General features: G+C 39.3%; 4 protein-coding genes and 1 long non-coding RNA gene across 10 annotated transcripts; 4 read left to right on the top strand and 1 right to left on the bottom strand.

Moving 5' to 3' along the window:
- Positions 1-72: 72 nt before the first annotated feature.
- On the top strand, positions 73-4,336 carry LOC128605789 (calcium homeostasis modulator protein 3-like). 5 transcript variants are annotated; one of them, XM_053621540.1, is made up of 5 exons: positions 105-135; positions 2,255-2,296; positions 2,420-2,568; positions 2,726-2,981; positions 3,196-4,336. In XM_053621540.1, the coding sequence occupies exons 2-5, from the start codon at positions 2,282-2,284 to the stop codon at positions 3,643-3,645; spliced, it is 870 nt and encodes a 289-aa protein (XP_053477515.1). In that variant the 5' UTR covers positions 105-135; positions 2,255-2,281; the 3' UTR covers positions 3,646-4,336. The 5 variants fall into 5 exon arrangements, with proteins under 5 accessions (XP_053477514.1, XP_053477515.1, XP_053477513.1 ...); XM_053621539.1 differs by having other exon boundaries at positions 73-135; positions 2,255-2,568; XM_053621538.1 differs by lacking the exon at positions 105-135 and adding an exon at positions 368-1,237 and having other exon boundaries at positions 2,255-2,568.
- A 394-nt stretch (positions 4,337-4,730) lies between these two features.
- calhm1a (calcium homeostasis modulator 1a) lies at positions 4,731-7,920 on the top strand. Its single transcript, XM_053621535.1, has 2 exons — positions 4,731-5,421; positions 7,296-7,920. The coding sequence occupies exons 1-2, from the start codon at positions 4,873-4,875 to the stop codon at positions 7,791-7,793; spliced, it is 1,047 nt and encodes a 348-aa protein (XP_053477510.1). The 5' UTR covers positions 4,731-4,872; the 3' UTR covers positions 7,794-7,920.
- Positions 6,661-7,560, bottom strand: LOC128605792 (uncharacterized). The gene is made up of 3 exons (XR_008385598.1): positions 7,246-7,560; positions 6,993-7,103; positions 6,661-6,822 (listed from the first exon to the last, which is right to left on the bottom strand). It is a non-coding gene; the product is annotated as an uncharacterized LOC128605792 (long non-coding RNA).
- A 90-nt stretch (positions 7,921-8,010) lies between the features above and the next one.
- On the top strand, positions 8,011-13,590 carry LOC128605790 (calcium homeostasis modulator protein 2-like). The gene is made up of 3 exons (XM_053621541.1): positions 8,011-8,687; positions 9,191-9,848; positions 12,094-13,590. Exons 2-3 carry the CDS (start codon positions 9,303-9,305, stop codon positions 12,502-12,504), a joined length of 957 nt encoding a protein of 318 aa, XP_053477516.1. The 5' UTR covers positions 8,011-8,687; positions 9,191-9,302; the 3' UTR covers positions 12,505-13,590.
- Positions 13,591-14,343: 753 nt separating this feature from the next.
- si:dkey-51a16.9 (RING finger protein 122) lies at positions 14,344-21,131 on the top strand. Of its 2 annotated transcripts, none has more exons than XM_053621534.1 (6): positions 14,344-15,458; positions 18,820-18,970; positions 19,198-19,240; positions 19,338-19,379; positions 19,602-19,681; positions 20,068-21,131. In XM_053621534.1, exons 1-6 carry the CDS (start codon positions 15,434-15,436, stop codon positions 20,186-20,188), a joined length of 462 nt encoding a protein of 153 aa, XP_053477509.1. In that variant the 5' UTR covers positions 14,344-15,433; the 3' UTR covers positions 20,189-21,131. The 2 variants fall into 2 exon arrangements, with proteins under 2 accessions (XP_053477509.1, XP_053477508.1); XM_053621533.1 differs by having other exon boundaries at positions 14,345-15,458; positions 19,599-19,681.
- The last annotated feature ends 951 nt before the right edge of the window (positions 21,132-22,082 follow it).

Genomic DNA, 22,082 nt, shown 5'->3' with positions numbered 1-22,082 from the left:
ATTTAGCCTACACGACGTGTAACACACCCGTCCTCTCTCACTCCGCTCGCTCTTTATCGCACATTCTCCACAAAATAGCACAATAACTGAGTCAAACTTGAAGATGGCTAATAAGCAAGGCGCGAAAGTTGCCAGGTGCGTGATGTTAACGCCGAATTGGTTTCCTTTGAAGGTTTCTCAGGGTTTGTTTTTCAGGTTAATTACATGCATGCTAAATATATCAAAATCCCTGTTGAAATACAATTAGTGGCTCATATCAAACACTATAATTAACTCTTTATCATCAAGATATACTAGAATGTAAAATACACAGAAATGCCTAACACACTGTAAAGCTCTCAGTAAGCAGTGGGCTCTCCACACAGACAGACATATACCTCTTCATTGCTTTGTCAGCATTCCTTTAACTGTATGCACCAGCAGCAGCAATACTACTACTGCTACTACTGCTACTGCTACTACTATTACTACTAGTGCTACTGCTACTACTACGATTAGTGCTACTGCTACTACTACTACTACTACTACTACTACTACGACTAGTGCTACTGCTACTACTACTACTACTGCTACTACTACTACTACTACTAATAATAATAATAATAGATTAAGTGGGTGCACGGTGGCTTAGTGGTTAGCACATTCACCTCACACCGCCATGAGACTAGGGTTCGCCATGACTTGATTCCCGCTGCTGCCCTGTGTGTGCAGAGTTTGCATTTTCTCCCTGTACTGCGAGGATTTCCTCCAGGTACTCTGGTTTCCTCCCCCAGTGCAAGTTATACATGGTAGGCTGATTGGCATCTCCTAAGTGTCCGTAGCGTGTGAGTGTGTATGTGATTGTGCCCTGTGATGGATTGGCACCCTGTCCAGGGTGTACCCCGCCTTGTGCCCGATGCTCCCTGGTATAGGCTCCAGGTTCCCCATGACCCTTAAGCATAAGCGGCATAGAAGATGGATGGATGGATGGATGGATAATAAATTAAGCTGAATGAGTCTTTTACTGAAGGTGCACTGCTGTTTGACCATTAGGGCAAGAAGGGGATGTGATAGTCCAGGATGGATAATAGTTTGCTTAGTGTCCTCCTTTCAACAACCATCTCAAAACTATCTGGGCCATCCCAGGACAGAGCCAGCCTTCTTTAATAGTTTGTTGAGATTCCTTGCTTCTCTGGCTCTAATGCTAGCCCCCAGCATATTGACACAAAGAAGACAGCACTTAAAGATAGACTATAAGGTACATAACTAGACGATAGATACAAAAGATAATGGCACTACTTTCCTTAGAAAGGTAAGGGACCGTTTAGTACCATTTTCTCTGATAGTGGATGTCTGCAGGCATATACAGTAGCACAGAGCACAGGTCTACAGCAATTTAGTACTGGAGACAGACCAATATCAAACAATATTTTTAATAGGCCTAGGTGTGAATGCAAATCATATGGTAGTGGCGGATGGGTGATGGTAAAAAGCCTTACACATTTACAAAGAAAGAAAAGATGAGGGACTAATTTGCAAACCTCGGCTCAGCTACAGCACTGTTTCACCACCAGAGGACACTCATACTATGTCTAAAGCTCTATCGCTTTCAAAAGTACTCCTTTCATTAATTTCTACTATTACATGTAGGCTACTTCCCCACATGATGTTCGTGTTGTGCATGTTTTCTTTTATGTCGATATGAATGAAATAAAAGGGGTGTCACTATTAGGCATCATGGTTTACTCACGCCGAAAAACCGATTCGTCTGATCTAGAAGTTTCTCTAGAGTAAGCCCATGTCACTTCCGGATAAAATCAAGAAAGGAGACGTTTACTGTCATGCAGAGAGTGACAGATTCATGAAACTGTATTCATCTATAGCCTACAACTTTCACACCGCATTCCTGGCTGTACACTATGCACTTTAGTCTAGTGTTATTGTACTGTGTGTTTGTCTTTGATGCTGTGGTTATACACCTGTTGGGTGGAGCAGGGGAAGAGCCTAAGCTGATGCAAACAGATGTGCTGCCCTACACCAGTGTCTGAGCATTTACCTCCACACGGTTTAGTTATTGCGATGGACTTTTTATAACCGAAACGTATTCGACAAGTGGGGTCATGGGGTCTAAATGCAACATTATGCCGGAAGCTTATTTACATTCTTTAAAAAGAAGGATTTAATCAAACCGGATTGTTTGTTTTGAGTAGTTTGAATACTGCAGTTCTGTGTAAACTTCCACACGCGACACACTGCACTGCGTTGTTCTTTTCAGGTCGTCGTCTCCTAACTTTTTTTCCTAATGGATCGCTTAAAGGTAGTTTTGCAATATTTCCAGTCGAATTCCGAGTCCATTTCTAATGGTATATGCGTGCTGCTGGCTCTGGTAGCGGTGAAACTCTACACGAGCTTTGATTTCAACTGCCCTTGTCTGCCGCAGTACAATAAAATGTACGCACTCGGTGTGATGTTTGTTCCTCCGGTTATTCTCTTCTTACTCGGAATTTTGGTTAATCGGCATACTGGAGTGATGATGGAGGAATGGGCCAGACCTACAGGCAGGAGGGCCAAAAATCCAGCTGTTGTGAAGTAAGCCTCCTCTTTGTTATTAAATTACCTGAATCAAATGATGAAACTTTAATGGAGGGAATGTTGTTTCTCATGCAAGTCTATTTTATAAAACTGTGTCAGTCCAATAGTCTATTTCCATTCCTGTTTTGGGTTTAAACAAGCAACTCTTCTATAGGTATTTGTTTTCAGCTATGATGCAGCGGGCCATGTTAGCTCCCATGGTGTGGATCCTGGTATCTTTACTGGATGGGAAGTGTTTCATTTGTGCCTTCAGCATGAGCGTGGACCCTAAACACTTCAGCGGGTTTCCTAGTGACACTGGTCTGGATCTGATCAGGATCATGGCTAAGGTGCCCTGCAAGGAAGACAGCATCTTCAAAGACAGTACTTTCCGGAAAGCTGTCTCACGCTATGTGCGCTGTTACTCTCAAGTAAGTGGACTTTTCCCTTTTTTTTTTTTTTTTTTTTTTACAAAGTATTTTCTTCCCATTACACTTTGGACTGAAGAGTAATGATCTGATGGAATAGTAATATATTGTACCCTGAAAGGGTTTATAGACTAAGTTTGGTAAAAAACAACTGATTTGAATGATTTGTCTGATGATGATGATGTAAATATTAGTCATTGCGTCTGCTTTCTTTCAGGCAATAGGTTGGTCCATCCTTCTCTGCCTTATTTTTCTGGGTGCAGTGGCTCGAGTCATTAAACCATGCTTCAATCATGCCGCCTTTCTTCAGACACGCTACTGGAGCAATTACTTGGACGTTGAGGCAAAGCTTTTTGATGAGACTTGTGTACATCATGCCAGAGAGTTTGCCAAAAAATGTGTAGTGCATTTCTTTGAGAGTATTGATGATGATGGGGTTCTCAGGATGCCACTATCCCCCAACCTCAGATTTAAGAAAAGCCATGATGAGAATGAAGAAGAAGATGAGCGTCTCCACGGTGTGACCAGGAAGGATCAGGTGGATCACTTGCTCCAAACCTGGTTCCAATGCAAACCTGAGCTGGATGTGACCAAGATGGTGTATAGGCCCACTAAATGTATTACTTGGGAAGACCCTAATGGACATATACTTTACTCAGATGTATGACGTGACAGTAAAATAATATAAATAGTGCGTATATTTGAAGGATCAAATGTAAGATAGAAAGCTTATCAAATTGAAAGAATGTAGATGTAAGGCAACCTGTATTAGATTTTAAATGAATTTAGCTCTTAATTGTATGGACTCCTGTTGAAAGGGAATTTTCACAGTCATCCCAGTCAACTAAGTTCCTGTAAAACGTTTATCTTAAAAGTGAAATATTTTTATATTTGTTTATATTTTTAAAACTTAAAAATGTTCCACAAAACATCGAGTAAAGCTTTGATATTATGCTACCTCTTTATTACAACAGTTGTAAAAAAAAAAAAAAGAAAGAAAGAAAGAAAAAAAAATGTATGTTAAAGATATTGCATAAAGATATAGAAAAAAAGAATTTTCTACATCTGACAATTGCCTGACAATTGTATGTACTAGAAAGTTTGCACCAGACTTTCAGACAGTCAAGTTACTGTAGAAACCTTGCATGTGGAGATTTGCCTGTGCCAGGACTGGATTTGTTTCATTTTGCATGGCTCTCCCCACACACATTACTCAGCAGTGACATGCATATGAATATGATGCAAATGTAGAGATTCATATGTCAGTAAACACAATAAAGAGATTTTAACGTTTACTGATCTTGACATCAGTGGTTTTCTTGTGCTGCATGCAGCAGATAGATTATTACTGATAATAGTCATTTGCTTGATCTTTTACCTGTCACAATATTTAATGATTTAAATCAAATCTGAGCTGATATGAAAGTCGATGTTGACAAATATTGCCAGATATTCGCATATGTTTAAATAACTCAGTAAGGCGAAAATTACATTGAGGACGTAAGGAGTGGCCAAAGTTCAGCACTTCAGCACGGCTACGTCCCAAACCACATGCTAGCCTCCCAAATAGCATGGCAAAACTGTAGGCCATCTGACGTAATGTTCTGACATAAGCCTCCAGTTCTGCTGTTTGGGACGAAGCCGAGGTGTGCGCTCCTGCCAGTGCAAAGGCGACTCCTCACTTGTACGTGTAAAGACAATCGGTTCATCTGTTCTGGTAAATAATGATTTATTTATTTATTTATTTGCTAAGAACTGAACAGAGATCATAGGATTAAAGAACTCGTATTTATTTATTTATTTTAACCAATTATTGATTTCAAATTATTGACGCTGCTACGCGTTTGTGTGTTTTCCTCACTTGTCACCAGTTTCCAAACGGAATCCTCTCAACATGGATAAGTTTCGGATGATGTTCCAGTTCTTACAAGCTAACCAGGAGTCTTTTATGAACGGGATATGTGGTATCATGGCCCTGGCGAGCGCACAGCTTTACTCCACGTTTGAGTTCACCTGTCCGTGTCTGCCGGAGTATAATTACGCGTACGCTGTCGGGATTATGATCGTTCCTCCACTATGGTTCTTCATGCTCGGCTACGTGCTGAATAATAACATCTCGGTGCTGACTGAGGAATGGAAGAGGCCCATAGGTCAGCGGCAGAAGGAGCCCTCTGTGCTGCGCTACATGCTGTGCTCCATGACCCAGCGCGCGCTCATCGCTCCCTCCGTGTGGATCGCCGTCACGCTCATGGACGGCAAGAGCTTCATATGCGCCTACAGCGCCAAGGTCGATCTGAGCCAGTTCTTAAACAAAAGCAGCGTGTTTATGCCTGATAAAGATCTGGAGAGAATACTGGCGACAATTCCCTGCAAAAATATCTCCGACGTAAATGATGTCATCAACACGGAGGCAGCATCCAGGTATATTCGGGTTATGTCGCAGGTAATTTGGAACGCGCGCGCGCGCACACACACACACACACACACACACACACACACACACACTCTCTCACTTTAAACAATAAAATCTTAATTAGACCCACCCCAGATTCCATGTAATTCACACACCTTGTTTTTATTTGATTTGTATTTGATGCACTATGAAATGTTTATGGTTTGGCAAATAAAATGTAAACGAATATACCCAAATATGTGAATTTTAACATCTACAGCTAAACTGAGATACATGTCAAATCTGCATGTCAAACTGGATTTTCCAAATGTATTTTAAACCTACGTGCCATTTTATTGATTTGTTTGTTCGGTTGTTTATTTATTGCTAATATCTCAGCACAGTAGTTCCCATATGTGGAGCTCGACTGTGGGCATGTCAGCCTTAATATGAATATGAAATCATCCACAACCATGGTTGCTAGTTAGTAGTCTACCTGTTAGGTTTTGGGTGAAGTGCACCCTATCAGCTTGTGTTTGTTTTGGAGCCTATTGACTATAATGTAACTGTGGTTGAACATGTGGACTTTTACAACATTTGAACAATGTGTGGTATTAAACAATGAGGACCCCCCCCCCCCCCCAAAAAAAATTTTTTTTTTAAATCAACAACTACCAGGAGCTACTAGACTATGCTGAATATGGATGAATACAAAGACTATGAGTAAGGCACACTTAAATTTCAATAGAGCAAGTATACTGTCTCAGAAGCAAAGTATCTCTCTCTCTCTCTCTCTCTCTCTCTCTCTCTCTCTCACACACACACACACACACACACACAGACACACACACACACACCAACCAAACATGTAAAGGTTCACAGGACACTCTAAGATGTTTGGGATGTCTGTAAGCAAAGGTAGAGTATAGCTGCATGCCACCTAATAGATTTTCCTAGTGGAGTATACTCATACAATAAAATAATGTTTCAGAGGTTTATAAGGACTCGTTGGATAATTAAGGGGTTGCACACAGAACAATTTAAGGATTCCCCTTCGCTAGCCCCTAAGAACCCTTACAACTAATTCGACATGGCGTTAATTAGGTTACTGGCATCTGGTGGTCATTTTCAATAATGTCAGCAATTTTGCATGAAAAGCACAAAAAAGGTCAAAACGAAAACACTGAAAGTACTTTCATACATTAATAATCTAGAGCAAACAGATTCTTATGTTATAATACATAATGGTTAAAAATAAAGTAAACACAAAAACTGCTAGCCTATGTGCACATGTTTTCACTCACCATGTTTTACCTGACCACAAAAGAACACGTTACCAGGACTGAAGGATATCTCCTGCTGAAAAATCCTGCTTGGTCTGACCAACTACCAGCAGCCAAACACAGGCCAAGCTGGTCAGATTAGTAGGCCAGTTTTGCCAGCTGGTAAGTGCTGGTAGAAAGGAAACAGTTTATGAATTCCAGACACTAATGCTACGTTGTACCCAACAACTTACTTTAAAATATATATATATAAATAACACAGCAGTGAGACAATTAGAACATCTCAAACATTTAGTGTTTAAATCAAGAAAGTAATTAGAAAGCTGGAAAATGACTTACCAGCTGGCAAAGATGGTCTACCAGCTTATGTGTTTTGGCAACTGGTAACTGGTCAAACCAAGCTCGATTTTTTTATGGCTCACCAGCTAACGTTAGTCACAATTATGTTTCCTTTAAAAAAATGAGCAAAATGGGCCACCATTAGACAACATTTTGTGCAAGAAAACTTTATATTTATTCAAGCTAGTCCATATTTATTAATGCGTGCAATCATATTCATTCAGTTTTAATCAGCATGCCACATCAAGGATACCTGAGCTTGACAAGTGATGATATAGAAACATTTTCTCTTTGTTTCCTCAGGCCTGTGGATGGGCATTTCTGATGGCAACAACTTTTGTGGCCTTCCTGATAAGAGCAATCCGACCTTGTTTCACTCAAGCCGTCTTCCTGAAAACCAAATACTGGTCCCATTACATCGATACAGAACGCAGGCTCTTCGATGACACGTGCAAAGAGCATGCCAAAAGTTTTGCCAAGATCTGCATTCAACAATATTTTGAGAGCATCAGTGGTGAAATGGTGTTTCACAAGCTGCCAGTGAAGGAAAAGGATGGAAAAGAGAAAGGCAACGATGAAGAAAAGCCAGTGAGTGAAGAAGAAAAGCTCCTAGGCATCCGTGAAATGGAGGACATGAATAAAGTTCTGTGGAACTGGCATACCTGTAAACCCGCACTTAGCCTTCATAAATATGTAAAAGATGAAAACACTAATGAGAAGTCAAATACTCCAGTACACACTAATGGTTATCACAGGCCGAAGTCCATGAATGAATCTGCGGCGTATTATTCCAAGGTCTGACCTTTAAGAATAGATAACATTTACAATTTATGCAGCTAATTAATGTTATGCATACACCTAAATCTAACCCTAACCTTTACATCAGTAACAAAAAGGAAGCTTCTTTTTATTTAAATAAAAGTTGCAGTTTTTGTTTAAAGAAAAAAAAAAAAGAAATGAAAGGGGAAAAAAGCTTGTTCACTAATTGGGAAAATGACAATACAATGTTGTATTGGATCACTGTTTATGGATGTTCCTCTTTTTAGACCATTTCTGGAATATTTACACAGTGGCTGATGATGGGAGTTTGAAGTTTGTGTGAAAGAAACTTGAGGTGAATCTGCCTATCACATGGCGAGAGTGGGAATGTTAAATAGGCCTACATTTTCACCAACAGGGGGTGCTGTTTTACGATATTGACGGGTTTTAAATCATACATTAAATTCAAAGAAGGCTGGAGAAGCGGATGGTTAAAAAAAACCTTGCCAACTTCCTTTGCCATCTTCCTAGTTGGAAAATGAGCTCGTTGTGTGTGCAGTCTGGATTAGAGCAAATATGAGTTACATTTAACCTTATTAGTCTTTGCTTTACACAGATTTTACACAGGCAGGAATTCCGTCGTTTCGCCCTGCAGCCTCTTGTCGTTCTGTGAGTTCCTCCTGACCACATGTTTTGAATACTTGTGTTTTCCACTGGGTTAGAAACTAGTCACCGGTCTGAATCACAGGCTACTGCTGCTAAAAACAGACATATAAAAGACTATTTTCTCACTTTCATTTTCATTTGGGTGCTGGTTCATAGAGATGAAAACACAAATAGTGTGGTTTTCTGCATGACTCCTTTTATTTCGAAGTTCAGCCTGTCATTCTGTTGAAAACCTCTTGGATCTTTGAAAAAGTTAGCCGTGGAACATAGGTTTGTATGACTTTTTTTCCCCCTCATTAATGTTACTCTGTTTTTTCTGCACATGGCTATACAAACTCTTATTGTAACTATGGTATTTTGAGGTTAGTCTTTATATGTTATACGTGTTGTATTACATAACTCAGAATATGTCTTATCGAAACCTGAGCTGGATACAGCAATGCTCTGAACAAAGAAATAGTCAAATAATATGCATAGCAAAGTAATGCAAATAAAAATGTCATGTTTTTTCTACTACTGCTGGATTCTTATTTCAGTAATAGTTTTAAAGCGTAACTATACCGCTTGCTCTTATTCTTAGATGCTCCATCTGATGGTGTCGGCACTACCCGCCTTTTGTCTTGTAGATTTTTTTCTTAAAGCCCACTCTTGGTGCTTTTAAGTCATCAGTGTCCTTGCTTGCCTTAGTTACAACTTGTCTAGAGTGGTTACCTGAGAATGTGTAGACCATTCCGATTCAAAGATATCCCCACTGTGCATTTCTTCCATTACAGGAGCTTGCAGAGTTTAGTCCAAAGATCAGTTTTTAAGGCAATAATCCTTCAAAATCCTTCATCATCAGCACACAACCACCAAAAGGTAGGACCAAACACGAAGTAGGATTACATGGCTGCATTTATTGCTGAAAATTTTAAATTTGCTGCTCTTTTCTTTAAGAGTAAGGATGTAGTGATCTTCAATGGGCTGATAGCCCTGGGGACAGTGGCTAGTCAAACAGCATACAACATATTTGCCTTCGAATGCCCATGTTCTGCTCAGAGAAATTATCTTTATGGGTTAGCTGCTATTGGCGTACCTGCCCTAACTTTCTTTTTAATTGGAGTAATGCTCAGTCGTAGCACCTGGGACCTTGTTTCGGAGTGTCGCATCAGAAAATGCCGGAAGCTGTCTGCGGCTGCTGCTTTTGCTCTACTGGGTTCAATAGTGGGCCGTGCAGCAGTGGCTCCTGTAACCTGGTCTGTCATCTCACTCCTTAGAGGAGAGGCCTATGTTTGTGCGCTTAGTGAATTTGTGGACCCTCAGTCTTTGGAAAACTTTCCTTCCACTACCCAGAGCTCCATTATCATGGCCCAGTTTCCCTGTAAGGATGTGCCTGCAGAGCTGCTGCACTTCTGGAAAGACATCGAACGCCGACTCAAGTATGAATCTCAGGTAACAAATCCAAGCTACAATGACTATAATAGGATTTTTTCCTTTAGTCTGACATTTATGAACTCCCAAGGCAAAATAATCATTTATAGTTTATCCTTTCTGGATCTCATCCTTTATTGTATGCAACTCTACATGAGTAAACAACATTCAGGGTTTCACAGATCATATTGCCATTCCATTAACAGGCCATTGGAAAAATTCCAATTTAAATTAGCATGACATAGGTGCAATTTTCTCCTGGGATTTTCACGCACAACAGTCTCTAGAGTCTAAAAAACATCCTATGTGCAGAGAGTCTGCAGTCTAAAACACCTTTCTAATGTGAGAGATCAGAGGAGAATGATCAGACTGGTCTGAGCTGACAGCGTCTATTGTAACAATAAGCCTTTTTTAGAACTGTGGAGAGCAGAAAAACATCTCAGAAAGCACAACACGTCAAACCTTGAGATGGATGAGCTACAACAGCAGAAGACCACATTGGGTTCCACTCCTGACAGCCAAGAACAAGAATCTGAGGCTATCATGAGCACAGACTCACTGAAACTGGACAGTTTGGATGAGCCTATATCCATGATAGCCTCAGATTCCTGTTATTGGCTGTCAGGAGTGGAACCCAAAGTGGTCTTCTGCTGTTGTAGCTCATCTACCTCAAGGTTCAATGTTTTGTTTATGCTGAGATGCTTTTCTGCTCACCATGGTTATAAAGAGTGATTATATGAGTTACTATATCCTTTCTGGGAGCTTGAACCAATCTAGCCATTTTTCTCTGATATCTCTTAACAACCCGTTTCCACCCACAAACTGTCGCTTACGCAATGTATAATGGGGTGTTTTTTTTTGCACCCCCCTGTGTAAACTCTAGAGACTGTTGTGTGTGTGAAAATCCCAGGTGATCAGCAGTTTCTGAAATACTCAAACTAGCCCATTTGTCACCAACAAACATGCCATGGTTAAAATCACAGAGATCACACTTTTTCCATTCTAATATTTAATATGAATATTACCTGAAGCTCTTGACCTGCCTGCCTGATTTAAAAAAAAAAATGCATTGCACTGTTGTCACAGGATTGCTTGATAATTGCATGAATGTATAGGTGTTAATAATAAAGTGAATTGTACATGAATGCGTGAATAACCCTAGAACGCATGAACCAAAAAACTTACATGAACACAAAGTGAGTCAAAACGACCTGTACTGGATTCTTCAAAAATGTAGGTGTCCTGTTAATTAAATTAGTTTTTAAAATAGAGAATACACAAATGTTTTCATTTATTAAACGTTTATTTGTTCACTTCCCTATTACAGTACATATGCAGTACATAAGCCAAAATATATTTTTATTCCACTGCAGTTTAGCTTTTTCTGAGCGAACATATATATATATATATATATATATATATATATATATATATATATATATATATATATATATATATATATATATATATATATATATATATGTGTGTGTGTGTGTGTGTGTGTGTGTGTGTGTGAAGTGAAGGTGAAATGAATAACATTGAATATGACATTACAATGGCACCTGTCAAGGGGTGGGGTATATTAAGCAGTAAGTGAACAGTAAATTGTCAAAGATGTGTTGGAAGCAGGAAAAATGGGCAAGTGAAAGGATCTGAGTGATTTTGGCAAGGGCCAAATTGTGATGGCTGGATGACTGGGTCAGAGCACCTCCAAATCACCAGGTCTTGTTGGGTGTTCCCAGTATGCAGTGGTTAGTACGTACCAAAAGTGGTCCAAGGAAAGACAACTGGTGAACCAGCAACAGGATCATGAGCGCCCAAGGCCCATTGATGTGCATGGGCTTGTGGATGTGGATGTTACTTTGACACGTACAGCCTACCTAAACAATGTTGCAGACCAAGTACACCCCTTCATGCCAACGGTATTCCCTAATGGCAATGGCCTCTTTCAGCAGGATAATGCGCCTTGCCCCACTGCACAAATTGTTCAGGAATGGTCTCTAGGAGCATGACAAAGAGTTCAGGGTGCTGAGTTGGCCTCCAAATTCCCCAGATCTCTCTCTCTCTCTCTCTCTCTCTCTCTCTCTCTCTCTCTGTGTGTGTGAAATGAAAGTGTAATTTTTTCCCAACCTATGGCCAAGAAATATGAAAATTACATCATCATTAGCATCATCACTGGCATACCACCAGTGGTTTGTTTAAGGTAGATGTTTTGGATATTTTGCAACCTTTGTATTTATAACTTGTATTCTCATTTTGTCTCAAGCTGTTGGGTTGGATGTTGGTGGCTATCATCTCTTTCACTGTGTTCCTGGTGATGTGTGGAAAGCGCTGCTGCTCTCCCCTGGGCTACCAGCAGGAGGCATACTGGTCTTCCTATCGGGCCAATGAGCACACTCTTTTCCAGCGCACTGCTGAGGCTCATGCCAAGCTCCGTGCTGCTGAGAGCATCAGGACCTTCTTTGGGTTTGTAGCCCTGGAGGAGCAGGAAAGGGGGCTTCTGGCAGCATGTCACGGGGCCAAACTGGCAATTTCCAATCTGGAGTGGAACCAGATAACAGGAGTTTACTTATACAGAGAGAATGAAGGGACTCCTCTGTACAGTCGCCTAAATAAATGGGCCAATTTCACAATTGGGAACAACACTGAGGCCATTGAGATGGACATGTTAGGTTAAGGTGTGAATGGTCATCCACAGTAACCAACTACCTTTTGGTCATTTCTTGTGGACAATTGTTTGTCCTTGCTGTGCAAATCTGAGTAGTGTTTGCTTTCTTCTTTTATTTTGCTTGAAAATGTCACTATGATAATTTATTATTTGAGATGCAAACATATTTTTAATCTGTTTTTTAACTTGATGATGGTATGAATTGAGTGATACAGTTAATTCATCAGAAATGTACATTAATACATAATGCATACTGGAGCAGCTTTTCTCCGTTTGTAAAGACATGGAACGCCATGGAAAACTTTTTTAAATGTATGGGCTATTTGTATTTTTTTTTATATGTGCTGATATGTATTGTATACTAGTCTCTTTAAATTTTTTTTTATTAATTACTCATTAATAATGTCAGCATTTGTTATGGTGCCTTATAATTAGTTTTTGAGAATGTATGTTATCTCATGTGGGCTACACAGGTGTACAGTGGGTGGCATTGCTACCTCACGGATCTAGGGTCCTTGATTCAATTCTGAACTCAGGATTGACAATGGTGTTTCCTATAGTTTCCTCCAACTGTCCCAAAAAACATGCAGGTAGATGGATTGGCTACACTGTGTGTGTGTGTGTGTGTGTGTGTGTGTGTGTGTGTGAATGGTGCTCTGCAATGGACTCAAACCCCATCTGCGGTGAATTATCCTGCCATGCGCCCAGTGTTGCCGACATTGTCTCCACATTCACCACAAGCCTAACCACGATAAAGCAGTTACTGAATGAATCAATGTTATCTCAGGTAGGCCCTATGTTAGGACATGTTGGTGTGCTATTCAGACAACTATTGTTAATATTGTACAATACGTATATAAAATAATCCACAATATATTACAATATATTTTATTAAAGTTTTTATTGTACATTTGTTCTTTTTTCTCTATGAATATTATAAAATCCTGTGTAAGTCTTAAACCCAGGCATCAGAAGTTTGGGTTTAAAACAGTTCATTAGGTTTCCATTCACATTGCTAATAGCAGATCCAAATGGTTCTTGCATTTCCTCTGTTAACACTTTCAGGTGTAAAAATGTGACAAACACAACATTAGGCTTCTGCTAAAAATAGCAGCCTCACCTTAGTCTTTAGATGTTACTTTTCAAACATGCTCAGAAATAAAAGGTGTAGGTGTCCTATTTGAAAATGTGTATAGGTTTTACTTTGAATATCTGAGGCAACAACCTGTAAATTATGTAATACATAATTACACACAAGGACATGGTTTAAGCGTTTATATGCAGAAACAACAACAATCATTATTCGTAGTAGTAGTAGCAGTATTATTATTATTATTATTAGTAGTAGTAGTAGTTCAAATATATTAAAATGTGAGATAAATTAAACTCTATTGTTTGAATCTCTAAATCTAGCTTTTCTACACTTTGCCCATATTAATTATATAAATGATTTCTGCTCTTAATGTCACTGAGTGTTAGACCTCCACGTTCTAACCATTACATCACTGTTTGATGGCATTGCTATGGTAAATATTCAATACAATGGTGGAAGACAATCAAAATATTTTTGCCCCACATTATATGTACAGCACCATTCTACCATCCCACTCTCTCTTTCTCTCCCCTCATTTCTTTCTGCTTCTTTCACAGAGTGTTCAAGCTCTGTTTATTTTTCTGAGTAGGTCACCAGAGGAGCTAAATGACTCCCATTCCTCTCACAACCTTGCAGAACGCAGCCGCCTGGCTGCTGTCACCTCTTAATAGCCTGCAGCTGCAGAGGGCAGGCGGCTGAGAGAGCATGAGTCAGAGAGAGAGAGAAAGAGAGAGAGAGCGAACGTGTGCGACACAGAGAGAAAGGAGGGGGTGGGTGAAAGGAGAGCTATGATGCAGACGGCGAATCACATGAGCAGAGATCTGTTTACAAACTGAGCAGGCAAGAAGTGTTCGGCACCATTATGAGCACCCAGAGCTGGAGAAGAAGATTAGGAAAACATTGGACCTGAGTACACACACACAAACGTACAGGGTGGACCCCTTTTCCCAACAATGACATCTTTGCTTTTCCTTTTCTCTTGCATGCTTATGGAGAGGAGAGAACAAGACAGATGGTGAAGAGGGGAGCAAGCCATCACCAGCACAAAGCCACTCTGAGCTTTTGAAGCAGGTAAATTCACGCAGGAGATCAGTCTTACTACGTCTGCTTCTTTATGATCTGGACAGGAAGACTGTCCTTGGGAAAAAGGACAAGAAAACCAGGTGGAGCATGAGAAAGGTGGGAGAAGGCAGCACATGGACAAATTGATCTTTTGATAGTGTTTTGAAGCTAGACAAAGCTAAGTAGTGCCATAAGTTTATGCCTTGTATATGTGCTCACCCAGAAGAATACAGAGCACTTGGTGTAATTGTATGGTTATTGCAATGACAAGAACTGTAAAAAGCCAATTGTAAACACCTCACCTTACACTACCGTCGAAACTGCCTTAAAAATCGAGCTACAAAAGGGACGGCTTGACATACCAAAACGTCAAGTTTGGTTTTGGACCATGACACTGGACGAAAGAGAAAGTCAGAGCCATACTATGTGTTAAGTACCATGTTGCATGTTTTTTTCCTGGAAAAGAAGAAGTGAGCATTTTAATCTCAGTGCCATTTTTGAACTGGAAAAGTGTGTGACTTGACTTCAGCCAAGAAATCATGCTCATCCTGCCTCCATGCAAATGGGCAAGGGAATGTGGTGGGTGCTCATAATGTGTTAACCAGAGACAGTGAGGATTTCATGAACTGTAGCTTTGTTGTGGGAGTTTCCTGCAAGCCAGAGTCCAGATTATTTATCCGATTTTTTAAAGTGGATATATCTAACTTGCTGATTTCAACATTGTCTTTCTGGAACTCATTACTGATTGGCTGGATCGACTGAAACAACTTAAACCTCCTGTTCATGAACGTACTCCAGTGGGATAACAGTAAGTATGAATCATAACAACCTCCTCATATGACACACCCCAATTCCTGTGACTTTAAGTATTGTGCTAGCAGCTAGGCAAAGCTTTTATTAACAGCATCTCCAGATACGTGCTTGCTATCATTGCTTTCCTAACATCCTCTTATACGATTAGAAGTGATAGCAATTTCTTATATGGCTTGAACTTGTGCACAGACTGCAGAGAGACTCATTGTCCCTCTGTGTTTTGTTTTTTTTGTATCAAATGAATGAATATTGTTTGGCAGCCTATGACATCTGATGTCAGTCACCATTGTTTTCCAAGTGGTGATTCCTGCTCAGGTTGGTTAGTTTCTAAAGTGCACAGCATGCATTGAAAGTGCCCCATGTGCTTTTCTCCCCCTTTACCCCCATTAAACAGAGCAGATGGTGGCTTCATGGCAGAGGGGGGCTGTGTCTGAAGCCACTTGTATTTGCTTTTGTGTATGCACAATTGCCCAGGCTTTACCCAAGCTCTGCCAACTGGCCCATCTTTCACTCCTTCTCTCTATTTGTCTTTTCCCAGCTACAGTTTACAGCTATATATATTAAGACATCCATAATCTCTGGCACTCTTTTTATCTTTCACAACTTCCGTTTCAGTGTTGCATTCATGTTTTTGTTTTTGTTTTTGTTTTTTTTTTGGGGGGGGGGGGCATAATTTTGCAATGAAATTATGATCTATGTTGTACCATAAGTGAGGTGGTCTTTTGTCAACAGCATTGTTTGTTTTTAGCTTTTAGTTGTGAAGAGGCTAAAGTGGCGATGTGTAAAGAGTTGGTTTGTAAATCTTTTGTATTTGCATTATAAAAAATGGGTGCACAAATTTGGTCAGAAAACAGATAATACAATAACACTTCTGTAAACTTGGTAATATTGAGAGTTAAATACTGTTGGTCTACGCTCTTCCATCTGTTAGTCATTTGAACGTAACGATTTGCTCCACATCTTTAACCATAACAATCTGGATTGGTCAGATTAACTTCCAAGCACTTCTAACCTCTGCTTACTGAGTTCTGAAACTAGAGAAAGCTCAAATTTTAATGAGTTCATTCTCGGCATATTGCTGTCCCTGTCAAATGTGCTCCAGTGTAACTTCCTAGAGAGAATATACTGTGTGTAGCAGTCAGTATCTAAGAGTCTTTTTAAAGACCTTTGACTGTAACATAAACCATGCACACATGTACAATAGGATATGTAGCATCGATAATGGTAATTGTTTTGGGGACAAAGGCAGTGTCTCTGCTTTGTCTTTTACAGTCCATTGAGTAGTTAATGTGAAACAGTTTATAACACATATATTGTACAGTAGGAGTCAAGCAGGACTGTGAGGATTTCATTCTGCCTGAATCCTTTATGTCTTCCCACAGTGGAGGATTTCTATTCTGTCTTTGTCCCACCCACATACAGAATGCATGAGAGATGGCCAGGGCTGAGGTTGTCTATCACTATAATTCACATTTTGATTTTTGCAAAAAAAAAAAAAAAAGGCACTTGCCCATTTATTTTGTGCAAAATTTTTAATTTTACAGTAAAAAAACATAATACGGCATGCGCTAATGTCTCTTTTGTGATACAAATTTTTGTGGTTGCTAGAGTATTTCAGTGCTGGCTATAATAAAGGCTCTAGGTTACAGAATTATTTATCCAACCTTGCCCACTGTCTACATATATACAGTTGATTATGTACGAAGTGTAGCTGAATATAAGCTACCCCATATTCACAGTGATCACAGAGGATCACAGAGAAGAATTTTATTACACACACATTACAGTACTACACTTCAGTGTGGATACATTGTGAAAACATTTAGTTGTCAGCATGCCTTAAACTCTATGAGTTTCCAAATCCATAAAGTAATAATTGCAGGATATCTACATGGCTGTATATATTGATGACACTATGTCAATATACAGCCCAATCTTAATATCTTTCAAAGAACCATAGGTACAAAGGTACAAAGAACCTTGATCCACCCGAAAACAGTTCAATGTGCCGCTAAAGGCACATTTCTCAGATTGCTTTACAGCATGCAACTTTTATTCTAGCTGTTGTCTGTTTCAAGCAAACAAGCATTTCTTTTTAATCTCCTTGTGTAAGTCCACTAACTATAATATGAATGTATTTACTTTTATATTTAACAAAGTTTAGTTTAAAATGAGCAGGAGATATTATATGAGTATTTTGCCCAAACAAAATGACGACAAATTCTTGTTTCCAAACAGGTTTTTTTTATTCGTTGTGCCAGTTTATTCAAAAGCTTGTGAATGTGATATGTGAGATGTGTCCTGAAGATTTGACTGTAGCTATGGATATGACAACATTAATACTGTTCTTTCACAAAAGGGCTGAAAAGCAATTTCATGTTCAAGTTGTGCCCCCAAGATTCACTGTGTTGCAGTAATTATTTAATACAAGCACAGAATCACCTCACCTTGTATCAATCCATTTAATTAAGTTTATTTATAAATGACCAAACAGCTATGATTGTAACAGGCTGAGCATCAGAATTAGAAAGAATTTCATTGGCCAAGTAAGACTCCACTTACAAAGAATTTGACTTGGCAATTGCTCTATTAACACAGTTTTAAAAAACATAATATTGTGTAACGGGGTCCCTGCTTGCAAAATAATTTAAGAACCCATGGAATAGACAGTCCTGAACATGTCAGTATGTGCAAAGTAAGCGAGGTGAACCATTCTCTCAGAAACAAATGTCATATCAACCATGAGTGTCTGAAAAGAAATGCTTACCTATTAGAGCTACTTTTTTCTTTAGTGATTTCCGTCACTGTTCAACCAGACTCATTAGAGACCCTCTTCTGTTTGCAGTGTGAGTGTATGTATTACAGTGAAAAGTTCATGCAACTCACCGAAGTCCATCAGTAAATTACAATGTTACAGTGATATGAGAAACACAAGGACACGCTGCTCCGGGGTTTATGCAATATGCATGTTTGGGCCATAGTGAACCTAACACATGAGAGCTTCAGTGCTGTGTGTGGTCAGCCAAGGGCCTTGTAAAGGCAAATACATGAGCCTCATAGTACCTATCAGCTAAGAAACAAATACTAATTTGCCATTCATACTCACAGTGAAACTGGCAAACAGTATGAAGTTCCTATAGACTTAAAGTCTTTAAAGCTCCGATCAGGATCAGCGCTGATAGAGCCACCTGATAACTGGCCTTGAAATTATTAAGAAAAGAGCAAATTGCATGTCTCTGTTATTAGCAAAAATCCTTGTTTATACTAAAAACTAGCCTATACTGTAAGTTAGAATGAATACTAACTTTAGCTGTGAATTGGCTTAAACCTGAATGTGTTTGTTTGTGGCCTTGCAGGATGTTTGTGTGACCAAAGCCTACACATTTTAGACTGCAAAATGACCTCAGAAGTCACGTACCCCCTCCCCCTGAACGTCTATATCATCATTCTTGGCATTGGCCTCTTCATCTTTATGTTGAGCCTCATCTTCTGTTGCTATCTGTTCAGGTAATATTGTAGTGTATATTCAATTTCAACATCATAATACTGAAACTTTCCACTCTGAGAATACTGTTTCTTGGCAGAGTTCAATATAGATGAATACATTACTTGCTTGTGTGCTATAGCAGGTATTTAATCTCAGTGTATACAGACATCTTACTCAAGTGTAGAAAATCGCTGTGCATTTTTAAACATTGCTATGTAATGTGAAAACCTGCTGCATTTATTCACAGCCTGAGACGACAGGTCACACGGGAGCAGTTTGGATACAATGAGGTACAATTTATTTTTATATTTATTTCTTTTCTTTTTTCTTTTCTTTTTTAAATTTGAGTTGTTTCAAGAATAAATAGTTTTATTCTTCCCTTCATAGGTTGTCCTGAAAGGATCAGAGAAGAAGCTAAGCCTTCTTGGTGTAAGTAAATGCTCATAAGAACAACAAAAAAATAATAATAACAAAAATATTGATGGATATTCAGACAGAAACCACCCCTAAGCTTTGCAATTATGCAAAACTAAGATGAAGCAAGTTAATAACTTTGATATTGATATTCAAGCTTTAGACAACAACAGTCTGTTTCTCTCTCTCCCTCTCTCTCTGTGTGTGTGTGTGTGTGTGTGGCTCACACTGCAGCAGACCTGTGCTGTTTGTCTGGAGGAGTTCAGGAGCAGGGAGGAGCTCGGTGTTTGTCCCTGCTCACATGCTTTTCACAAGAAGTAAGTAAATTTCCCATGCTGCTGCGTCACACAAGCCTATTCACATATCTCTCACATCTCATATCTCTAAGTTTAGCTGGATTCTGGTTGTGTTCTTAATGGTTCAGTTAAAAGAAAAAGAGATCTGTGATATAACTGTCTCATCATAACCCTGCTGAACCTGAAATGCAAAACAACTGAAAAAAAAACTTGCATGTCCTTAGTCAGTAAATTAAAATGGGGAAGCTTGCTGCGCAGATCAGATCTGATGTGCCATGACACAAAGTAACGTTATGCTGCCTTCTGATGACTGTTACAAAGTGACAGAAATATAACCTCTCTCTCTCTCTCTCTCTCTCTCTCTCTCCCCCCATCTCGTTCTTGTGTTCTCTTCATCTCCTCTCTAGGTGTTTGGTAAAGTGGCTGGAAATCCGAAGTGTCTGCCCCATGTGTAATAAACCAATCTGCAGGCTCCATCCTAACCCTCAGCAGGGGGCTGATAGCCTACAGAACCCCATGCAGGTGTGACAGAAGAGGCATGGTGTAGGGAAGAGAAAGATAGAAGAGTCTCTCGTCATGTGGAACTTGTTGAGCTTCAATCAAGAACAAAGTAAAAAAAAAAAAAAAAAAACACATGACATCATGAAGCCCATTCCAATCTCAACTGACTTCCTTACAAACACTTCTCTGCTGTCCAACGAGGACTTTTCACACAAAGATGTCTCGAAAGTCTGAACACATTTAGCCTGCAGCTAGCCTTAATAAAACATATGGATGTCATATGGATGGGTGAAGATGAAGAGAAAGGGATTCAAATTTGAATTAAGTTGATCAGTTGTACAGTATGTGGATGCATTGAGAAGACATGGCACAATATACTGTATATATTTATATATATTCATAACACTGTCAGTGGCAGAGGACGCTATATTACCACAGACAAATAAGCAGTCATTATACAAATTTGTCATTTGAACGCATTTAAAGCATTTTAGCATCCCAACCCTGGTCCAGAATATTTTCATTTATTCATTCATTCAACTTCAGTAACTGCATCCTAGTCAGGGTCATGATGGATCCAGAGTCTATCCTGGGAACACTAGGTTTGTGGTGTGAATACACCCTGGATGGGTCTCTAGTTCCATCATCGTCAATCATAGGGAACCATGCACACACACACACACACACACACACACACACACACACACACACTAGCATATTCACTTTTAACATTTTTATCTTGCCAAAATTTGTGTGAAATCACAAAGAACCTACTGAATATGAATAACCTAATTATTATTATTATTATTATTATTATTATTATTATTATTTTAATGCCTGTCATGGTAGTCCCAGCACTCCAGATTCAGGACCAAGTTTGGTTGAACAGGAGTTTTGGATAGTCTTTTTAAGTTATTTTGAAGTAGTTATTTTATATTGTATACACTCCTCAATAAAGTGTAACATCTCAGTGATGTATCAGAGCTGGTGTTTATTATTTGTGTGCTAAAGCATGGATTTTCATAGAAACAAGATGGGAAATAGGACATACTTGTATGTTTGTAATTCTCTTTGGATTATTATGATGTCATGCATAATTTGACTTCCATTAATTTTATAATCAAAGCAGACATAAGATCTCTTATGTAAGGCTGAATTACAAATTCAACAAATACCCTTTTCATGGCCAAACTCAACAAATTCCTGTGGTAATTCGGACTATTTTACATGGCAGTGCTCGCTCTTTGTGTTAACGGGTAACCTTGTGACTGTTGTCAACAGGGCATTCCATACTGTTTATTTCAGCGAGATCTCTGTAAGACTCCCTCAATTGTGGTCTTCCTGAAAAAAAAAAAAAAAAACATTGATATCTTTTCTACAAAATCTATAATAGTGAGAGAGAGAATGAGAGAGTCTCACTATGAGCTGCACCCCACAAACAGAACAGAGCTGCCAGGGTCATTCTGTGTGGAACATTGTGCAACATTGTGTACTGTGGACAGACACACTGCTCTCAACATGCACTGTGAAAAAAACAGCAGATACACTCTTCTCTTATGAACCCAGACAATAACTGACTGGTGGAAAAACAATCGCCTATTCAGTGATGTTAATAGTTGGCACCATACAAACTAATACCAGGATTAGCAAAACTGATATCACAGTGTTAGATACAAAATATTGTTGCTCAGACAGCATTTTAGGTGTATAGAATAGTTGTTATGAAATACAGACGGGTGACGAATCTGTAAAAGGTATTTTTGCTGCCATGGTTTTGGTCCATTTGTCACCTTTGAGAGAAGAGTCACTGCAAATCAGTGCAAAGTTATTCTGATTGATCATCTTTATAATATTATGAATACTTCTATCCTGATGCCAGTGGTCTCTTTCAGGAGGACCCCGGCCTTATTTAAATCCTTCA

Source organism: Ictalurus furcatus, chromosome 3 (genome assembly GCF_023375685.1).
Source record: "Ictalurus furcatus strain D&B chromosome 3, Billie_1.0, whole genome shotgun sequence".
Taxonomy (NCBI): Eukaryota; Metazoa; Chordata; class Actinopteri; order Siluriformes; family Ictaluridae; genus Ictalurus; species Ictalurus furcatus.
This window is presented reverse-complemented; position numbering and strand designations above follow the sequence as displayed.

Excerpts from the sequence above, each read along its gene's own strand:
- si:dkey-51a16.9 (XM_053621533.1), top strand. The coding sequence starts at position 15,434 with ATGAACGTACTCCAGTGGGATAACA. Across the intron at positions 19,241-19,337 it reads AGCAGTTTGGATACAATGAG|GTTGTCCTGAAAGGATCAGA; the intron begins GTACAATTTATT and ends TTCCCTTCATAG. Across the intron at positions 19,380-19,598 it reads AGAAGCTAAGCCTTCTTGGT|CAGACCTGTGCTGTTTGTCT; the intron begins GTAAGTAAATGC and ends CTCACACTGCAG.
- LOC128605789 (XM_053621539.1), top strand. The coding sequence starts at position 2,282 with ATGGATCGCTTAAAGGTAGTTTTGCAATATTTCCAGTCGAATTCCGAG. Across the intron at positions 2,569-2,725 it reads AAAAATCCAGCTGTTGTGAA|GTATTTGTTTTCAGCTATGA; the intron begins GTAAGCCTCCTC and ends ACTCTTCTATAG. Across the intron at positions 2,982-3,195 it reads ATGTGCGCTGTTACTCTCAA|GCAATAGGTTGGTCCATCCT; the intron begins GTAAGTGGACTT and ends GCTTTCTTTCAG.
- calhm1a (XM_053621535.1), top strand. The coding sequence starts at position 4,873 with ATGGATAAGTTTCGGATGATGTTCCAGTTCTTACAAGCTAACCAGGAG. Across the intron at positions 5,422-7,295 it reads ATATTCGGGTTATGTCGCAG|GCCTGTGGATGGGCATTTCT; the intron begins GTAATTTGGAAC and ends TTGTTTCCTCAG.
- LOC128605790 (XM_053621541.1), top strand. The coding sequence starts at position 9,303 with ATGGCTGCATTTATTGCTGAAAATTTTAAATTTGCTGCTCTTTTCTTT. Across the intron at positions 9,849-12,093 it reads GACTCAAGTATGAATCTCAG|CTGTTGGGTTGGATGTTGGT; the intron begins GTAACAAATCCA and ends TTTTGTCTCAAG.